We start from the raw sequence: 21,571 nt of genomic DNA, 5'->3' as shown, positions 1-21,571 counted from the left end.
TTATCCAAGTTTGTGTAAGTGCAAATGTGCCGCTACAATTACCAGCTTCCTCAATCCATAATTTAGTTAATTATTTCATGTAGACTTAAAGAATTATATCAAACGGGATTAATTTACCTTTAAAGACACATGTGTAAGACCTTTGTACTTCTACAGTCTGAAGGTAACTTCAGTGTTAATAGCCTCCAGTTACTTTCACACAATCATAGAATAGTTAGAGCACAGAAGGAGGCCATTTGGCCCATTGTGTCTCTGCTGGTACTCTGAAGGAGCAATGCCCTTGTCTTTTTCCCATAACCGTGTAATTTCTTTCCTTTTCAGATAATGTTTGAACTTCCTTTTGAAAATCTCCACCACACTGGCAGACAGTAGATTCTAGATCCTAACTACTCACAACATGAAAAGGTTTTCCCCATGCCATTACTGCTTCTTTTGCCAATCAATTTAAAACTCTGCCCTCTTGTTCTCAATCTTTCCACCAATGGGAACAGTTTTGCCCTATCTACTCTGTCCAAACAGCTTAAGGTTTTAAATAATTTAAATCTCCCCTCAAAAATGTCTTATCCAAGGAGAACAGTCGCAGTTTCTCCAATCTTTCTATGTAACTAAATTTCCTCATTCCTGGAACCGTTCTCATGGATCTATTCTGCACCCTCTCTTGTGCCTTTGCATCATTCCTAGAATGCGTTGCTCAGACTTGGACACAATACTGCAGTTGAGGCTCAACCAGTGTTTTGTACTGATTCAATTTCAACTCTTTTTTTTATTTTTGCGTCTATTGATAAAATCCAGAATGCTGTATATTTTATGAACTATACTCTGAACCTGGCCAACCACCTTCAATGGTTTGTGCACACATACACACAGGTCCTTTCACTCCTGCACGTCCTTTAGAATAGTACCCGTTATTTCATTTTATCGTTCTCCATTCTTCTTACCAAAATGAATGATTTCATATTTCTCTGCATTAAACTTAATTTGTCACTTGGCTGTCCATTCAGCCAATATATCTTTGTCCTTTTGAAGTTCTACACTATCTGCTTCATGGGTCACCATACTTCCAAATGTTATTTATGAAAATTTTGAAATTCTGCCCTGTTGACCAAGATTTAGTTCATTCATATATATCAGGAAGAGCAGGGGTTCTAACACCAATCATTGAAAAACTCGACTCTAAACCTTCCTCCAGTATGAAAAACATCTATTCACCACCACTCTATTCTCTATCACTCAGCCAATTTTGTACCCATGTTGCCCCTGTCCTTTTTATTCCATGAGCTCTAACTTTGCTCACAAGTCTTTACGTGGCACTTTATCAAATGCCTTTTGGAAGCCGCGTACACCACATCAACATCATTACCCTCACCAACACTTCTGAAATGATAACGTGCTCAAATTTCACATTTTCAGAGTTTTACTCTCACAACCAGAATAAAAGCTCTAAGATTAAACATTAAAATAGAAGCAAAATACTGCAAATGCTGGAATCACTTGTTGTAGTAACCTGTACTTCAAAGTAAAGAATCCTTCCTAACAGCACATTGGGTCTACCTACACCACATGAACTGCAATGGTTCAATAAAACAGCTCACCACCACCTTCTCAGGAGTAAATGTGGATGGGCAATAATTGCTGTTATTGATAATAGCACATAATTACAATAAATTGTAAGAAAACAAAATGTCTAGTAGTTTCCAAAAAGAAAGTCATGCCAGACTGTAAAATCACAGTGAAGAATGAATAGATCACACAGCAGACAAAATTTGTTCTCTCGGAGTTATGTTCACATGTTAACATCGAACGGAAAGTACGACCAAATAATTAAGATGAAATTTGGAATGGCCAAAGCTGTATTTCAAAAAATGAGAAAAGGTTATGATCAACTAGAAATTAACGATGAAAACAAAGCTGAGAATCCTGGAATGCCATGTCCCATACCAACTTTGACATATGTAGGCGGGTGTTGAATAATCAGTGATGCAATGCAGTGAAGAATTGAGGCTGCAGAATTATGGTTTTTGAGGCGAATAATGAAGATACCTTGGACAAGCCAAGCTATCAATGAAGCGATGCTAGTGATATCTAAGACCAAAGGACTCCGCTGACCAAGTTCTGGAGGAGACAGTTTGAATTTCTTGGGCACATAATAAGAAATCATGATTTATAAAGTCTGTTACTGATGGATGAGAAGGATCAATAATGAAGGAAATAGAGGTCGATGAAGAACAATATTTATAAGGAACCTTGCAATCTGGATGAATGAAGATGATCCACAAATCCAGAGCAAAATCAACATGGAGATTCATGGTCATCAGTGGCGTCTTAGAAGACAGTACATGAAAAGAGGGAGCGAGTAGATGCTGGCCTAGCCAGCGATGCCCACATCCCATGAAGGATGCTGTGGGATCGCACAGTGGTTAGCACAGTTACTTCACAGCACCAGGGACCCAGGTTCAATTCCCGGCTTGGGTCACTGTCTGTGTGGAGTCTGCACGTTCTCCCCATGTCTGCGTGGGTTTCCTCTGGGTGCTCTGGTTTCCTCCCACAGTCCAAAGATGTGCAGGTTAGGTGGATTGGCCACGCTAAATTGCCCTTAGTGTCCAAAAGGGTTAGGTGGGGTTACTGGGTTACGGGGATAAGTTGAAAGTGTGGGCTTAAATGGGGTGCTCTTCCAAGGGCTGGTGCAGATTCGATGGGTCGAATGGCCTCCTTCTGTACTGTAAATTCTATGATTCTTTTGAGAAGCTGCTCCCTCTCTCCTAGACTGTGAAAGATGCACCCTTTCTACAAAGCTCATCTCCATAATAACATGAACTTGATAAGCTTTTGTCCAGGTAAAAATACTAATTATCTGTCCTTGAGCTCCCAACGCGCTTTCATCTTGGAAGGAAATGGACAGTTCAGATCAGAACTTTTTAAATGATCTTTATTGTCATAAGTAGGCTTACATTTACACTGCAATGAAATTACTGTGAAAAGCCCCTAGTCACCACATTCTGGCGCCTGCTCCGGTACACAGAGGGAGAATTCAGAATGTCCAAATTATCTAACAGCACGTCTTTTGGGACTTGTGGGAGGAAACCGGAGCCCCTGGAGGAAACCCACGCAAACACAGGGAGAACGTGCAGACCCCACACAGTGACCGAAGCCAGGAATCGAACTTGGGACCATGGAGCTGTGAAGCAACAGTGCTACCCACTGTGCAGTATTTGCAGTATTTTGTTTCTATTTTAGGGTTGCTTCAGTTCACCAGCAGGAAATCCCTCTAAGTGCGGCCACAGCGGGGAAAAACTCCTCAAGGCCAAGATAAACAGCAAAGTTCCGTTGGATAGTGGGATTTTTTCTTGGCACTGCAGCTGCTGAGAAACACCCTGCTAAACATGCCATTTAGTGGACTTCAACTTGAGTCCGCTGAATCATGCTCCTGGACTCCAAACCTAATAGTACTGTGGAAGCACCTTCACCACATGGAGTGAAGTTGCTCAACAAGACTGCTCACCATGACCTTAAGTGCAATAAGCGATGAGCAATAAAGCAATAAAAGTGATGCCCAAACCCCATAAATGAAGTAAAAATGAATACTTTATCCAGAGACTTGCTTCGAGCATAAATCATGTTGTAAGAATTGAATGAATGAAATAGATACATCACAAGGAGACTTAGAAAGCGGGCTGGGAATAACATCAAACTTTTAATTTTCAACGTGCTAAAAAATATGTTAGAATGCGAGAACATATAACTGGAATAGTACACAGTACAACTCTTCAGGGACTATGCGATTCACTAGTCAACTCATACTTGACGTACTGTGCTCAGTTCTGGCATACAAGTATTGGGAAGGTGTTCAACAAGACCAGTCCCAGATGTAAAGAGGATGAGCTATGAGCAGGGTTAGGGAAAGCCAGATTCATCAGCCAAGGATGAAGGCACTTTCAGAACATCCAGACAGATAAAATATAAAACAGGGGAAGCTTTACTTCATTACTTTAAAACAAGCCAGGAAAGCAGGGGTAGGGGGGACATCAATTTAAATTTATGACAAGTAAATCTAAAACAGATATTAGGAAGAATTTACTCCAAAGAGTGATAAATGTTTGGAATAATCTGAAATAGTAGAGGAAAAACCACATTGAAAATACAGCTGGACACTATTATACGAAAGTTAAGGAACTTGAGAGATGAACTTCAATGGGTCAAATAGCTATTTCTCATCTTTGGCTTTTCTCATATAACATATTAAAGTTGTTAATCTTTCCATCACTCATCTATCTTTCCGTCTGGATGAGAGAGAAAAATGCTGAATACACAGTTAATCTACCATTATCTGATTATAAACATGGTAATGTTTCAAATCTGGAATATTTACATGCTCAAAACATTCACTAGCCTTTTCTCTTCAGAGAACATAGAATTTACAATGCAGAAGGAGGCCATTTGGCCCATCTAGCCTGCACCGCCCTTGGAAAGAGCACCCCATTTAAGCCCAGAACTCCGCCCCATACCCGTAACCCAGCAACATCACCCAACCCCTTTGGACACTAAGGGCAATTTATCCTGGCCAATCCACCTAACCTGCACATCTTTGGACTGTGGGAGGAAACCGGAGCACCCGGAGGAAACCCACACACACACGGGGAGAACGTGCAGACTCCGCACAGACAGTGACCCAAGCCGGGAATCGAACCTGGGACCCTGGAGCTGTGAAGCGACAATGCTAACCACAGGGGCAGTGATAAGATGTACAACTGTAGCACTTACTTTACAACAGCACGTGCCCATTCCTGGAAGGAAAGCAGCTGTGATCTGCATTTGGTTCCCACAGATCCACTAGTTGCAAGCCATTGATAGTGTTCTAGTAATGGTCTCCGATTGACAGCTTCTACAAAACAGCTGCAGCTTTGATTCTTTCATTTCCCCAATGTTTGCAAACATTAACCACATCAAAGAGCGGTAAGTGCAGTAAAATCACACGCTTGAGTGATTGGAATGCACTTATGCTGAGATTGCAACCAATTCCCACCTTGACCCACTGCGAGGGCCACAATACCAGAGCCATGCTGGTAGAGACAAGGGGCGGGATTCTCCGACCCCCGCTAGGTCGGAGAATCGCCGGGGTTGGCATGAATCCCGCCCCCGCCGTCCTCCAAATTCTCCGGCCCCCCAAAAAGCGGCCCGGCATGAATCGCGCCGCCCGCCTCGGAGAATGGCGGGGACTGGCGCGACTCAATGGGCCCTGGGGCTGCCGAATTCTTCAGCCTGTGATGGGCCGAAGTCCCGCCTGTTTTTTGCCAGTCCCGCCAACGTAAACTGGAGTAGGTCCCTTACCGACGGGACCTGGTGTCGCGGGTGGCCTCCGGGGTTCTTGGGTTGGTGCGGGGGGATCTGGCCCCAGGAGATGCCCCCACGGTGGCCTGGCCCGTGATTGGGGACCACCGATCCGCCGGCCGCCTGTGCAGTGGGGGCACTCTATTGTTCTGCACCGGCGGCTGTAGCAGTCCGCCATTGCCGGTGCAGAAACGAAGCCCTTTGCGCATGCGCGGAGATGACGTCAGCACACGCTGGCGCTCCCGCGCATGCGCCAACTCGCACCAGCCGGCGGAGGTCCTTCAGCGCCGGTTGGCATGGTGCCAAGCCACTTTCCTGCCGGCCGGTGGGGCGCAAACCACTCCGGGGCGGGCCTAACTCCTGAAGGTGCCAAGGAGTCTGCACCTTTGGGGTGGCACAACGGTGGAGTGGTTCACGCCACTGCATCCCGCCGGACTTGTCTGCCCCGCCGATTACGGCAGAATCCCGCCCAAGTGATCTGTGCCCACGTTACTCCCGGCCGCAGGGACCGGAGAATCACGGCAGGCCAGAGTATAGAACACCGGGCACACTGAATAGATGCAAATAGGTAATTAAGACCAATTTGCATTTATTTACATGCTCCCACTGACATTGCGTGAACCTTGTTCCCACTGCCAAGAGCGGGGCAGGGTTCGGAACATGGTGTTCACGACGCCAATCCCGATTTTCCCGTGATGCTTGATTCTCATCGGAGAACACGGGCGGGATTATCCCGCAATCGGCGGGGCGGCCCGTACCAGCGCCAAGAGCGGCGCGAACCACTCTGGCGTCGGGCCACCCAGATGTTGCGGAACGCTCCACACTTCGGGGGCTAGGCCGGCGCTGGAGGGAATGGCGCTGTGCCAACCGGCGCCAAAGGGCTGGGGCTGCCGCCGGCCGGCGCAGGACTGCCAGCATGTTCTGGATCATGCGCAGAACCGCTGCCGTGTTTCCTGCGCATGTGCAGGGGGTTTCTTTTCCGCGCTGGCCATGGCAGAGCCTTGCAGAGGCCGGCGCGGAGGGAAAGAGTGCCCCTACGGCACAGGTCCGCCCGTCAGCTAGGCCACCATGGGGCACCCCCCCCGGAACCAGATCCCCCCGCTCCCCGCCGAGGATCCCGCTAACCGCCCTCCAAGCCAGGTCCCACAGGGATGGACCATGTCATTTCACACCGGCGGGACTGGCCGAAAATGGGCGGCCGCTCAGCACATCGGGGCCCGGAGAATTGCCACAGGGCCCGCTGCCAAAGGCCCCCGACCCGCGTGCCGTGATCCCCGCCTTCGCCCGAAAACCTACGCCAGAGAATTCTGCAGCCGGCGTCGGGGAGGCGGATCGGGATTCATGCCGCTCCCCGGCGTCCTGCCCCACATTCCAGGCAGGTGGGCCTGTGCCATGGGGGCACACCTTCCTTCCGCGCAAGTCCCTGCAGTGCTCCGCCATGGCCGGCGCAGAGAAGAGAGCCCCTACGCATACGCCAGCGATTCCGCGTATACCCGGGATCAAGCCGGCCCTTTGACGCATGCGTGGACTCGCGCAGTCCCTTCGGAGCCGGCTGGCACGGTGCTAACCCCTCCAGTGTCCTTCTAGCCCCCGGAAGTGGAGAATTACGCACTTTCGGGGACTGTTGACGCTGGAGTGGTTCGCGCCGGTTTTCCCGTCAGCGTGAGGACTTAGTCCCCGGAAAGGAGAATCCCACCCATAATCTTTATATTAAAGCCAGTTTATACAGTAAGCACTTCCTCACAGAGTGATCATTTGGAACTATGTCACCCAAAAACATGTGGATGCTGGCACAATTGAAGCTTTCAAGATTCAAAGTGATAGATCTTTGTTGGATATGGATGTCAGGGATTTTATGCAGAGGCAGGTAAGTGAGCTAAGGTACAGATCAGCCATGATCTGATGTAATGATGGATCAGGCTCAAATGGCTGAATGGCTTAGTTCTGTTCCTATGTTATTTTCATCAGTGCCTTCATGTAGTTGAAATTAGTGGGAAATTGTTGGTCCTTGTAAGGCCATTTCTTTGCTGGGTTGATAATCTGGGCTATGTCTGTTACAGGGACGCCCTGGAGTGAAAGGTGATGCAGGAGAACCAGGACTGGTAGGCCGAACAGTAAGTACTTTTCTGTTTCATTTTCCCTGGGGTTACATTATCGTGTAAAAGCTGAATAGTTTGGAGTATTAAACATTCCACAAAGAAGAGTGAATTGGGAATCTAATTCAAAGAGACAATGTCACAATTCTCCGTCCATTGGTATTTTCTTTTCCTGCTGGGAGCACACCCGCGCCAGTGATTTTCCCGGCAGTGTGGAGTGGCTTTAATGGGAAATGCCATTGACAAGCGGCGGGAATAGAGACTCCTGTCGCCAGCGAAAGGTGCACGACTGAGAAACACAGGCTGGGGGACCGGAGAATCCAGCCCATTAACTGTGCATGCTGGAGGAAATTAAAGTAACACAAAGTGCTCTCCTCTGGGGAAGAATTGTGCTTAATCTTAGAGTGTTTGATGGGGCAGTGCGGAGGGAACTTAACTCTGATTCTAACCTGGGCAGCACAGTGGCGCAGTGCGTTAGCCCTGATGCCACATGGCGCCGAGGACCCAGGTTCGATCTCGGCCCCGGGTCACTGTCCATGTGGAGTTTGCACATTCTCCCCGTGTTTTAGTGGGTTTCGCCCCCACAACCCAGAGATGTGCAGGGGAGGTTGATTGGCCATGCTAAATTGCCCCTTAATTGGAAAAAAAATGATTAGGTATTCTGAATTTATGAAAAAAAAAACTAAAAAAAAATCTGATTCTAAACAATGCTGTATCACTGAGTGCTTGATGAAACAGTAGAGTAGGAACTTTTAGTGTTCATCTAACCTGTCTTGTATCTGGCCCTTTTGGCAAAGCGTAGTGGGAGCTTTACCTTGCATCAACCTATGCTGCGTCAATGATTGCCCGATAGAACAGTACATCCAACCTGCATACTACATTAATTTGCTTGAATATTATAATTATTATGATGTTCTATTTAAAGAAAAAGCACATCATTTTTATCATTGCATTATAAATATCTGCAAAGAGTTACTTACAGGTTCTAATGAGAAATTTGAAATTTAAAATTATTTCAAATTGAATTATTACATAGAATTTACAGTGCAGAAGGAGACTATTCGGCCCATCGAGTCTGCACCAGCTCTTGGAAAGAGCACCCTACCCAAGGTCAACACCTCCACCCTATCCCCGTAACTCAGTAACCCCACCCAACACTATGGGCAATTGTGGACACTAAGGACAATTTATCATGGCCAATCCACCTAACCTGCACATCTTTGGACTGTGGGAGGAAACCGGAGCACCCGGAGGAAACCCACGCACACACGGGGAGGATGTGCAGACTCCACACAGACAGTGACCCAAGCCGGAATCGAACCTGGGACCCTGGAGCTGTGAAGCGATTGCGCTATACACAATGCTACCGTGCTGCCACTAATTGTTCTAATTGCACATTACCATGGTGGCTATAGTTGTGCAACGTCTTTCTCACATAATTGGATTTCTAACTAATCAAATAGATATTAGCTCTTTTTATACATTGTGACATTGCTGTGTAAAAAGTGAGCTTTTCATACATTTCTTGTCTCTTGTGGCCTGTGTCACACCACAAATATTACTCTGCCTTCTGCCAAGGCCTCACCCATCACTATATCCACCATATCACATGGTGCTGCTCTCAGTTTAATGCTTCTGCTCAACCCACATTCCCATTCCCAAAAAGGTTTTTTGTCTGAACTCTTTCTTGAGAACAGTCAGATAAAAAGCAGTCACTGAAATTTTTTGTGAACAGTGATCATAAGATCATAAGAAAGGAGTCTAATTCGGCCCTTGGAACCCACAAGATCATGGCTGTTCTGAGTGAGGCCTGAACTCTCTACTCTCCTGCCAACCTGCCCTCCATGACTCCCTTGCAGCTAACCATTCAAACACAGAAACATAGAAAATAGGAGCAGGAGGAGGCCATTTGGCCCTTCGACCCTGCTCCGCTATTCATTATGATCATGGCTGATCATCCACTCAATAGCTTAATCCCGTTTTCCCCCACATCCCTTGGTCCCCATCATCTTCCATGCTATATCTAACTACTTCTTGAAAACAGAGTGGGTGTGATTCTCCGTTTCAGAGACGTGTTGACACCACAACAGAATCAGTGGACATCTACAGCAGTAAAATTGGCACTGTTTCTGGAGCAATTAATCAATCATTAATGGGCTTGCACCGGCACCACACCGAGCATGATTGATTCCAATGAAAAATGGTGTTGGATTTGCCGGGGGCGGGAATGACACTCAAGAGGCTGACAAGCTGCAGCTCCATATTAGCACTCCACTCCCCCCACATACACTCATTCCAGAAAACAATATGGCACTGGTTGTGCCGGAGTAAAACCATCCCGTTGATGGGCATGCTGGGGCCAAAAGTATACATAGGGGGCTGGCCTGGGGAACACCCATACAACCCATGTCAATAAGGTCACAGTAGACACTCAGCGGCGTGCGCAACCGCATGGCTGCCTTGCAGGCTGCAGCAATAGTGTTCTGTGCCTCTCCACCCTGACCCCATGACCCACCTCCTGGCTGCCCCCTGCTACACCCCCAGCCCTCTGACCAGTGGCACAATTGTCAGCACATTATGGCGATGTTGGACACTTTCCCTACCCTGCTATCCTCCTCAGCACCACAATGCCTGTTTCCCAGTTTTTGAAACCATAAGCGAAACTTGCTGTCAATAATTCTTCTCGGCAGAGGCGGAGCATTGTGGAGGCCCCTGAGAATACCAGGTCAGGCCCGCCAATTATGTATGAATCATAGAATTTATAGTGCAGAAGGAGGCCATTTGGCCCATCAAGTTTGCACCGGCTCTTGGAAAGAGCACCCGACCCAAGGTCCACACCTCTACCCTATCCCCATAATCCAGTAACCCCACCCAACACTAAGGGCAATTTTGGACACTAAGGACAATTTTAGCATGGCCAATCCACCTAACCTGCCCATCTTTGGACTGTGGGAGGAAACCGGAGCACCTGGAGGAAACCCACGCAGACACGGGGAGAATGTACAGACTCCGCACAGACAGTGACCCAAGCCGGGAATCGAACCTGGGACCCTGGAGCTGTGAAGCAATTGTGCTAACCACTATGCTTCCGTGCCGTCGGTAGCATAGTGGTTAGCCGACACTGTATGTGCGGAGTAGAATGCATTGACGCCGTTGTCATGGCATTCTGGTGGCTGTCCGGCGCCGGCCACGATTTTGGCCTCATGACTGATTCTCCGCCCAAACTCCTTTCCTAATTTTGGCGTCCGCTGACGCCGAATTCCACTCACAATGTTTTGGCTTCAACAATTCCTGTGGTAACAAATTCCACAGACCGCCCACTCTGGGTGAAGAAATTTCTCATCTCTGTATTTCACATCCGTGAAGGTCACAAGTGGAGCAATGCAGAGAAATGCTTGGGTGCCATGCGTCGGACAGTTTATTTTGAGAAAAGTGGTTTAAGAGATTGTTTGCGAGCGGGTCGGCCGCATCAAGAGGAGCTCCCGCCAGTGGCCACTATTTGCAGTGCTTTCGGGGGTTTCCCCGATTCTTCGTTCTCCCTCCCCCTCCCCCGATTATTGTCAGCCTTTGGGGAGTTCCCGGGCATCAAACGGGGCCGGTTTGAAAACCGCCGAAGAACCCCGCGCGGGTGTCGGGCGGCTAATGCTGAAGCGTCGGGCCCAGCCCATGCGTAGGCCGGAGCAGCAGGGGCGGAGCCAAACGGAGGTCGAGGCGGCAAGCCCGAAGCAAGGGAGCGATGCAGGTGAGATGTCCCAGATCTGGTGGCTCCCGCCTAGAATGTGCTAAGAAGACTGAAGTCCGGTCCCAGGGAAATTCTGGAGGAATACAAAAAAGAAGAGAAAGAAGTTTTGAAGAAACTTGGTGAAAGTTTATTTTTTATTTTTTTTGAAGGAAGAGTTTTTATTTTCTATAAAATAAAAAAAAGTTTTGAAGAAGGAAAGAAGGGTGAACAAGAAAGGAAAAAGAATAAGTCGTTAAAGGATGTGAAAAGCAGCGTCGAGGAAGGGAGGAAATGCGGGCTCGACATTGAATGAGAGGACCAGCAAAAGTGCTGACAAGATAGCGGATGTCGGACCGCATGGTAGGGCCGTACTACTTACGGTGGAGAAGATGACTGAATTGATGGCGGTGGAACTGGAAACGCTGTTTGCGAGGCACATGGAGGCTTTGAGAAAGGAGATGGCGGTCGCATTGAAGTCATTGGTGGAGGAGGCAATCACCCTGGTGAGGGTAGCTGTGGTAAAGACATCGGCTGAGGTGAGAGAGCAAGGCGAGATGATGAAGGAAGTGGAGGAGGCCGTGTCGTATTACAGCGACCAGTTTACCTCGATGGGGGACGAGCTGCAGAGGGTGGTGGAGGTTAACAGAGGACTCCGAGCAAAGCTCGAGAACTTGGAGAACTGCTCGAGGTGACACAATCTGAGAATTATGGGCTTGCCCAAAGGGACAGAGGGCCCAAGGCCAACAGAGTACTTCACTAAGAAGTTGGCAGAGTTGATGAGAGAGGGTGAAACCTCTCCCAGTAAGAGCTAGACCGAGCACATCGGTCATTAAAGCCGAAGCCCAAAGTGAATGAGCTGCCAAGAGCAGTAATTATCTGCTTCCATAAATACTGCATGAAGGAGAAGGTGTTAAGCTGGGCGACGCAGAAGCGCGAGGAGCAGTGGGATGGTGCTGGAGTTCGAATCTACCAGGACTTGATGGTGGAGTTGGCAAAAAGTCGAGCGGCGTTCGGGCAAGTGAAGGCGGCACTGTACAAAAAAGGGTTACGATTTGGTATGTTATACCCGGCGAAGCTGAGGGTGACGTATGATGCCAAAGACTTTTATTTCGAGAGAGCGGAGGCAGCTGAGGCATTCGTGAGGGCAGAAGGCTTGGGACAGATGTGAGGAGCAGAGCTGGAAGAGAGACTGTGGACTGTATTGGGGAGCTGGAAAATGGATAAATGCTATAACTTTCTTTTTACTGACGTGTATTGTAATTTACTTCTCTTCACATTGTTACGGAGTTCAAGTTATTGGTTGGGTTGATTGGCATTCTGTGTTGCGACCATTATATCTTATTTTAGTGAATTATATAGGTTGGATTGTTGTTTTTGTTTTTTCTTTCTCTGGGACTGGGTGGGAGGGGACGGTATACCTTGGCGGGGGGAGCCACCCGCACTAGCTAACTGAAGTCAGCTAGTGAACGGAGGTGAGGTGAGAGGAGGGCTGCGGACATTGGAACCTGGTTAGCAGGTTTCGATGGGCCTACGAGGCGAGTGAGGGGGGGAAGGCATTGATGCTGGGTGATTTTTTTTGAGAGGAAATGTAGGGGGGAGGTGGTTTGGGAGGGGGGGAAGGGGTTTGATGTTAATAATGGATAGGGGTGGGTCAGGCTCATGGGGCAGGGCCCGGTGGTGTAATGATGGTGGATAAGAAGGGTGGAGGGGTGAGAGACCCCAGTTAGGATAGTCACGTGGAGTGTGTGGGGGTTAGGAGGTCCATTCAAGAAGTCAAGGGTGCTTGCGCATCTTAGAAGTTTGAAAGCCGATGTAGCAATGCTGTAGGTGACTCACTTGAGGGTGAAGGACCAGGTGAGACTTAAAAAGGGCCAGGTTAAGAACACAGAACATGGAACAGTACAGCACAGAACAGGCCCTTCGGCACTCAATGTTGTGCCAAGCATTGTCCGAAACCAAGATCAAGCTACCCCACTCCCTGTCATTCTGGTGTGCTCCATGTGCCTATCCAATAACCGCTTGAAAGTTCCCAAAGTGTCCAACTCCACTATCACAGCAGGCAGTCCATTCTACATCTAACCACTCTCTGAGTAAAGAACCTACCTCGACATCCCTCCTATATCTCCCACCCTGAACCTTATAGTTATGCCCCCTTGTAACAGCTACATCCACCCGAGGAAATAATCTCTGAACGTCCACTGTATCTATCCCCCTCATCATTTTATAAACCTCCATTAAGTCGCCCCTCATCCTCCTCCACTCGAAAGAGAAAAGCCCTAGCTCCCTCAACCTTTCCTCATAAGACCTATCCTGCAAACCAGGCAGCATCCTGGTAGATCTCCTTTGCACCCTTTCTAACGCTTCCACATCCTTCCTATAGTGAAGTGACCAGAACTGCACACAATACTCCAAATGTGGTCTCACCAGGGTCCTGTACAGTTGCAGCATAACCCCACGGCTCTTAAACTCAAGCCCCCTGTTAATAAACATGAATACACTATAGGCCTTCTTCATGGCTCTATCCACCTGAGTGGCAACCTTCAGAGATCTGTGAAATGAAATGAAATGAAAATCGCTTATTGTCACAAGTAGGCTTTAAATGAAGTTACTGTGAAAAGTCCCTAGTCGCCACATTCTGGCGCCTGTTCGGGGAGGCTGGTACGGGACATGAAGCCCAAGATCTCTATGTTCCTCCACATTCCTCAGAACCCTGCGTTGACCCTATAATCCGCATTCAAATTTTTCCGACCAAAATGAATCACCTCGCACTTATCAGGGTTAAACGCCATCTGCCATTTTTCAGCCGAGCTCTGCATCCTATCAATGTCTCTTTGCAGCCTACAACAGCCCTACACCTCATCCACTACTCCACAAATCTTGGTGCCATCAGCAAATTTACTGCCCCACCCTTCAGCTCCCTCCTCCAAGTCATTGATAACAATCACAAATAGCAGAGGACCCAGCACTGATCCCTGTGGTACACCGCTGGTAACTGGTCTCCAGTCTGAAAATTTTTCATCCACCACCACCCTCTGTCTTCTATGTTATAGCCAGTTACTTATCCAATTGGCCAAATTTCCCTCTATCCCACACCTCCTTACTATCTTCATAAGGCGACCATGTGGAACCTTATCAAACGCCTTACTAAAATCCATGTATGTGACATCAACTGCTCTACCTTCATCTACACAATTAGTTACCTCGTCAAAGAATTCAATCAAATTTGTGAGGCAAGACTTACCCTTCACAAATCCGTGTTGACTATCCTGGATTAAGCTGCATCTTTCCAAATGGTCATAAATCCTATCCTTCAGGACCTTTTCCATTAACTTACCGACCACCGAAGTAAGACTAACTGGCCTTTAATTACCAGGCTCATTCCTATTCCTTTTCTTGAACAGAGGAACAGCATTCGCCAGGGTTAGTCAGGTGTTTCACTCTGGATTTGACGGAAGGGCTCGAGGGGTAGCGGTAATGGTCAGCAAAAGAGTACGCTTCCAGATGGAGAAGGTTGTAGCAGATCAGGGGGTAGATAAGCGATTGTGACAGGGGTGCTGGAGGGGAGGTTAGTGGCACTGATAAGTGTATACGGTCCCAATTGGGACAATGTGGGATTTGCAAAGAAGATGTTTGGGGCCGTCCCCGGCTTGGACACACATGAACTGATAGTGGGGGGGGGACTGGAACTTGGTGCAGGAGCCAAGGTTGGCAGGTCATGGTCGCTGGTCCCATCAGGGGGGGCAGGGTCAAAAGCGATGGCTGGGCTAATGGTGGAAATGGGAGGGATGGACCCTTGGAGGTTTCTGCACCCGAGGAACGGGAGTACTCATTTTTCTCAGCAGTCCATAAGGTATATTCGCGGATCAACTTTTTCGTGATGGGGAAGGCTTTTCTGGCTGGGGTTAAGGGGTCGGAATACTCGGCAATTGCAGTGTCAGCTCATGCTCTGCATTGGGTGGATATGGTGCTGGAGAAGGGGGTAGCGCAGAGGCCAGGATGGAAATTATATTTGGGACTTTTGGGGGACCAAGGGTTCTGTGACAAAATTGAAAAGGTAATTGAGGAATATGTAGGTTTCAACTGTACGGGTGAGGTTTCGAAGGCAGTTGTCTGGGAGACGCTGAAGGTGGTGGTGAGGGGTGAGGTGATTTTATTTAAGGCCAGAGTGGACAAAGAGGAGAGGTTGGAGTGGCAGAGGGTAATAGATGAGATGTTGGACGTAAATAGGAGCTATGCAGAAGATGGGGACCCAGCGAAGCTGGAAAAGAGGAAGGAACTACAGATGAGCTTTGACCGACTATCTACCAGGAAGGCGGTGTGCCAACTGAGATGAGCAAGGGGTGCAGTTTCCGAACATGGAGATAAGGCCATGTTAGCAGGTCAGCTCCGGAGGGAGGCAGCAGTAAGGAAAATTGTTCAGGTGAGGGATAGGGCAGGGAAGTTGGTTGGTGGCTCCGGATCTGATTGACAAGATTTTTGAGGAATTCTATGAGAGGTTGTACAGGTCAGAGCCACCTGGGGGAGACCGTGAGATGCAGGAATTTCTAGATGGACTGGAGTACCCGAGGTTAGGGGAGGGGGACAGGGCTACATTCGAAGGAGTGATAGTGGAGCAGGAGATAAAGGATGCGATTGGGAGGATGCAGTCGGGGAAGGTACCGGGGGAAGGCCCCAGCGGCCAGGTCTCTGGCACTGAGTCTGGCTCTGGGGCTCAGAAGGGAAGGGGGGAGCATAGAAAAGCAATAGTAATAGGAGATTCAATGGTTAGGGGAATAGATAGGAGATTCTGTGGTCGCGAGCAAGACTCCCGAAAGGTATGTTGCCTCCCGGGTGCCAGGGCCAGGGATGTCTCGGATCGTGTCTTCAGAATCCTGAAGGGGGAGGGTGAGCAGCCAGAAGTCGTGGTGCACATTGGTACCAACGACGTAGGTAGGAAAAAGGGTGTGGAGGTAATAAACAAGTTTAGGGAGTTAGGCTGGAAGTTAAAGGCCAGGACAGACAGAGTTGTCATCTCTGTTTGTTGCCGGTGCCACGTGATAGCGAGGCTAGGAATAGGGAGAGAGTGCAGTTGAACACGTGGCTGCAGGAATGGTGTAGGAGGGAGGGCTTCAGGTATTTGGATAATTGGAGCGCATTCTGGGGAAGGTGGGACCTGTACAAGCAGGACGGGTTGCATCTGAACCAGAGGGGCACCAATATCCTGGGGGGGAGGTTTTCTAGTACTCTTCGGGAGGGTTTAAACTAATTTGGCAGGGGAATGGGAACCGGATTTGTAGTCCAGCAACTAAGGAGGCCGATATTCAGGACGCCAAAGCACGTAGTGATGCAGTGGGGAAGGTAACACTGACAAAGGAGAGTACTTGCAGGCAAGGAGATGGGTTGAAGTGTGTATACTTTAATGCAAGAAGCATCAGGAATAAGGTGGGTGAACTTAAGGCATGGATCGGTACTTGGGACTACGATGTGGTGGCCATCACGGAAACTTGGATAGAAGAGGGGCAGAAATGGTTGTTGGAGGTCCCTGGTTTTAGATGTTTCAACAAGATTAGGGAGGATGGTAAAAGATGTGGGGGGGGGGGGGGGGGGGTGGCATTGTTAATTGGAGATAGTATAACAGCTGCAGAAAGGCAGTTCGAGGGGGATCTGCCTACTAAGGTAATATGGGTTGAAGTCAGAAATAGGAAAGGAGCAGTCACCTTGTTGGGAGTTTTCTATAGGCCCCCCAATAGCAGGAGAGATGTGGAGGAACAGATTGGGAAACAGATTTTGGAAAGGTGCAGAAGTCACAGGGTAGTAGTCATGGGTGACTTCAACTTCCCAAAAATTGAGTGGAAACTCTTCAGATCAAATATTTTGGATGGGGTAGTGTTTGTGCAGTGTGTCCAGGAAGCTTTTCAAACACAGTATGTAGATTGTCCGACCAGAGGGGAGGCCATTGGAATTAGTACTTGGTAATGAACCAGGGCAGGTGATAGATTTGTTAGTGGGGGAGCATTTTGGAGGTAGTGACCACAATTCTGTGACTTTCACTTTAGTTATGGAGAGGGATAGGTGCGTGCAACAGGGCAAGGTTTACAATTGGGGGAAGGGTAAATACAATGCTGTCAGACAAGAACTGAAATGCAGAAGTTGGGAACAGAGGCTGTCAGGGAAGGACACAAGTGAAATGTGGAACTTGTTCAAGGAACAGGTACTGCGTGTCTTTGATATGTATGTCCCTGTCAGGCAGGGAAGAGATGGTTGAGTGAGGGAACCATGGTTGACAAGAGGTTGAATGTCTTGTTAAGAAGAAGACTTATGTAAGGCTGAAGAAACAAGGTTCAGACAGGGCGCTGGAGGGATACAAGATAGCCAGGAGGGAACTGAAGAAAGGGATTAGGAGAGTTAAGAGAGGGCATGAAAAATCTTTGGCAGGTAGGATCAAAGAAAACCCCAAGGCCTTTTACACATATGTGAGAAATATGAGAATGACTAGAGCGAGGGTAGGTCCGATCAAGGACAGTAGCGGGAGATTGTGTACTGAGTCTGAAGAGATAGGAAAGGTCTTGAACAAGTATTTTTCTTCAGTATTTACAAACGAGAGGGGCCATATTGTTGGAGAGGACAGTGTGAAACAGACTGATAAGCTCGAGGAGATACTTGTCAGGAAGGAAGATGTGTTGCGCGTTTTGAAAAACTTGAGGATAGACAAGTCCCCCGGGCCTGACGGGATATATCCAAGGATTCTATGGGAAGCAAGAAATGAAATTTCAGAGCCGTTGGCAATGATCCTTTCATCCTCGCTGTCAACAGGGGTGGTACCAGAGGATTGGAGAGTGGCGAATCTCGTGCCCCTGTTCAAAAAAGGGAATAGGGATAACACTGGGAATTACAGGCCAGTTAGTCTTACTTCGTTGGTAGGCAAAATAATGGAAAGGGTACTGAGGGATAGGATTTCTGAGCATCTGGAAAGATACTGCTTGATTAGGGATAGTCAGCACGGATTTGTGAGGGGTAGGTCTTGCCTTAAAAGTCTTATTGACTTCTTTGAGGAGGTGACCAAGCATGTGGATGAAGGTAAAGCAGTGGATGTAGTGTACATGGATTTTAGTGAGGCATTTGATAAGATTCCCCATTGTAGGCTTGTGCAGAAAGTAAGGAGGCATGGGATAGTGGGAAATTTGGCCAGTTGGATAACAAACTGGCTAACCGATAGAAGCCAGAGAGTGGTGGTGGATGGCAAATATTCAGCCTGGAGCCCAGTTATCAGTTGCGTACCACAGGGATCAGTTCTGGGTCCTCTGCTGTTTGTGATTTTCATTAACGACTTGGATGAGGGAGTCGAAGGGTGGGTCAGTAAATCTGCAGACGATACGAAGATTGGTGGAGTTGTGGATAGTGAGGAGGGCTGTTGTCGGCTTCAAAGAGACATAGATAGGATGCAGAGCTGGGCTGAGGAGTGGTAGATGGAGTTTAACCCTGAAAAGTGTGAGGCTGTCCATTTTGGAAGGACAAATATCAATGCGGAATACAGGGTTATTGGTAGGGTTCTTGGCAATGTGGAGGAGCAGAGAGATCTTGGGGTCTATGTTCATAGATCTTTGAAAGTTGCCACTCAAGTGGATAGAGCTGTGAAGAAGGCCTATGGTGTGCTAGCGTTCATTAGCAGAGGGATTGAATTTAAGAGCCGTGAGGTGATGATGCAGCTGTACAAAACCTTGGTCAGGCCACATTTGGAGGACTGTGTGCAGTTCTGGTCGCCTCATTTTAGGAAGGATGTGGAAGCTTTGGAAAAGGTGCAAAACAGATTTACCAGGATGTTGCATGGAATGGAGAGTAGGTCATACGAGGAAAGGTTGAGGGTGCTAGGCCTTTTCTCATTAGAACGGAGAAGGATGAGGGGCGACTTGATAGAGGTTTATAAGATGATCAGGGGAATAGAGTAGACAGTCAGAGACTTTTTCACCGGGTGGAACACACCATTACAAGGGGACATAAATTTAAGATAAATGGTGGAAGATATAGAGGGGATGTCAGAGGTAGGTTCTTTACCCAGAGAGTAGTGGGGGAATGGAATGCACTGCCTGTGGAAGTAGTTGAGTCGGAAACATTAGGGACCTTCAAGCGGCTATTGGATAGGTACATGGATTAGGGTACAATAATGGAGTGTAGATTAACTTCTTCTTAAGGGCAGCACGGTAGCATTGTGGATAGCACAATTGCTTCACAGCTCCAGGGTCCCAAGTTCGATTTCGACTTGGGTCACTGTCTGTGTGGATTCTGCACATCCTCCCCGTGTGTGCGTGGGTTTCCTCTGGGTACTCCGGTTTCCTCCAACAGTCCAAAGATGTGCAGGTTGGGTGGATTGGCCATGAAGAATTGCCCTTAGTGTCCAAAATTCTATGATTAACCTAGGACAAAAGTTCGGCACAACATCGTGGGCCGAAGGGCCTGTTCTGTGCTGTATTTCTCTATGACTCTATGACTCTAAGGTAGAGCCAGCTCTTTTCAAGCCTTAGAAGGGTATTGAACGTCATCACGGCACCGGCAGAGGGGAATGAAACAGAAGTGGTTGTGGCATTGGACGCTGACAAGGTGTTTGACTGGGTAAAATGGGGGTACTTGATTGCAGTTCCAGAGCGGTTTGGGATTGGATCAAGATTTGTGAACTGAGTAAAGCTACTCTATAAGGAGCCGAGGATGATTGTCCGCACAAATAACATCAGCTCAAGATACTTTTCTCTCCACCGTGGGACTAGGCAGGGATGTCCTATGTCTCCCCTGCTGTTTGCACTCGTTATTGAGCCATTGGCCATCGCATTGAGAAGTTCGGGGGTATGGAAAGGAATAGTGCGGCGGGGGTGGGGGGGGGGGGTTGAGCATAGTGTGTCCTTACGTGCCGATGACTTGCTGTTATGCGTGTCAGAACCAAGTGTGTCGATGGGGGAAATTTGGAGCTGCTTCGAGTGTTTGGGTCTTTCTCGGGGTACAAATTAAATCTAGACAAGAGTGAGTATTTTGTGGTGTCTCGGCTGGGGGTGGGGGCAGGGATGGGGGGCTGCCATTCCGTAGGGCAGGGACTCACTTTTTGTATCTGGGGATGCAGGTTGCCTGGGAGTGGGGGGGGGGGGGGGGGGGGGGTGTTCCGCAGGTACAACATTTCCAGTTTGATGGGGAGAGTGAAAGCTGATCTGGCAAGGTGGGATAGTCTCTCTCTGTCACTGGCGGGTCGGGTTCAGGCGGTTAAAATGAACGTGTTGCCGAGATTTCTGTTTATTTTTCAATGCCTGCCGATTTTCCTGCCAAAGGCTTTTTTCAGAGAGATTGAGGGAAGAATTACTTTGTTCATATGGGGAGGGAAGGTGGCCAGAGTTAGAAAGGTGCCTCTACAGAGGGGAAGGCAGGTTTGGGTCTTCTGAACCTGATGTATTACTACGAGGCAGCTAGGCAGCGAATGTGGAGAAGGTGCGGAGCTGGGTCAGAGGTATTGATTCCCAATGGGTCAGAATAGAGGGGAGTTTGTGCAGGGAATCGGGATTGAAAGCACTAGCAACAGCGTCTCTCCCGATAGCCCCGGGGAAATACTGTGGGAGTCCGGTAATAATAGCTTCATTGAGAATTTGAAGGTAGTTTCGCCAACACTTCGGGTTGGGGGCAGGGTCAAGGGAAATGCCAATTCAGGGGGACCACAGATTTGAGCCAGGGAGGTGGGATGGAAAATTTCGGAAATGGGAGGAGAAGTGGATTAAGACAACAAAAGATTTGTTTCTTAGGGGTCGGTTTGTAGGATAGAAGGAGCTGGAAGCGAAGTATGGGCTGGAGCAGGGGGAAATGTTCAGTTGCATGCAGGTTTGAGATTTTGCCAGAAAGGAGATACAGAACTTCCTGGTAGAGCCTGCCTCCACATTGCTGGAGGAGGTGCTGATGACAGGGGGACTGGAGAAGGAGGTAGTGTCAGCGGTTTACGGAGGTATTTCGGAAGTGGAGAAGGCACCTCTGGTAGGGATCAAAGCAAGTGGGAGGAAGTGTTGGGAGAGGATATGGAGGAGGGGTTCTGGTGTGAGGTGCTCAGTAGAGTGAATGCCTCCATCTTGTGCGTGATGTTGGGGCTGATACAGCTGAAGGTGGTATACAGAGCACACCTCACGTGGGCGAGAATGAGCCGATTCTTTGAAGGAGTAGAATATGTGTGTGAACGTTGCGGGGCTGGGGGGGGGAGGAGGGGGCGCGAATCAAGTTCATATGTTTTGGTCCTGTCCAAAGCTAGAGGATTACTGGAAGGAAGGTTTTAGGGTAATTTCTAAAGTGATGCACGTGAAAATGGAGCCGTGCCCCCGGGAGGCCATATTTGGGGTGTCGGAACAGCCAGGGTTGGAAACGGGTGCAGAGGCAGATGTAGCCTTCGCCTCGTTGATCGCCCGAAGGTGGATCCTGATGGGTTGGAGAGCAA

The 21,571-nt window shown here is 48.4% G+C and overlaps 1 protein-coding gene and 1 long non-coding RNA gene across 5 annotated transcripts in view; one reads left to right on the top strand and one right to left on the bottom strand.

Moving 5' to 3' along the window:
- The window catches only part of LOC119976369 (collagen alpha-1(XII) chain-like), a 370,037-nt gene that overhangs the window by 294,029 nt on the left and 54,437 nt on the right, over positions 1-21,571 (top strand). For all 4 annotated transcript variants that reach the window (XM_038816870.1, XM_038816860.1, XM_038816879.1 and 1 more), the window contains one exon: positions 7,386-7,439. In XM_038816870.1, coding sequence (XP_038672798.1) covers positions 7,386-7,439 — 54 coding nt within the window. The remainder of the gene's footprint in view (positions 1-7,385; positions 7,440-21,571) is intronic.
- Positions 1-21,571, bottom strand: part of LOC119976389 — a 128,520-nt gene that overhangs the window by 87,182 nt on the left and 19,767 nt on the right. The gene's annotated exons all lie outside the window — the stretch shown is intronic.

This window comes from Scyliorhinus canicula, chromosome 1, assembly GCF_902713615.1.
Source record: "Scyliorhinus canicula chromosome 1, sScyCan1.1, whole genome shotgun sequence".
In the NCBI taxonomy this organism is placed as follows: Eukaryota; Metazoa; Chordata; class Chondrichthyes; order Carcharhiniformes; family Scyliorhinidae; genus Scyliorhinus; species Scyliorhinus canicula.
Note: the sequence above shows the minus strand (reverse complement) of the source record. Positions and strands in the feature narration are given on the sequence as shown.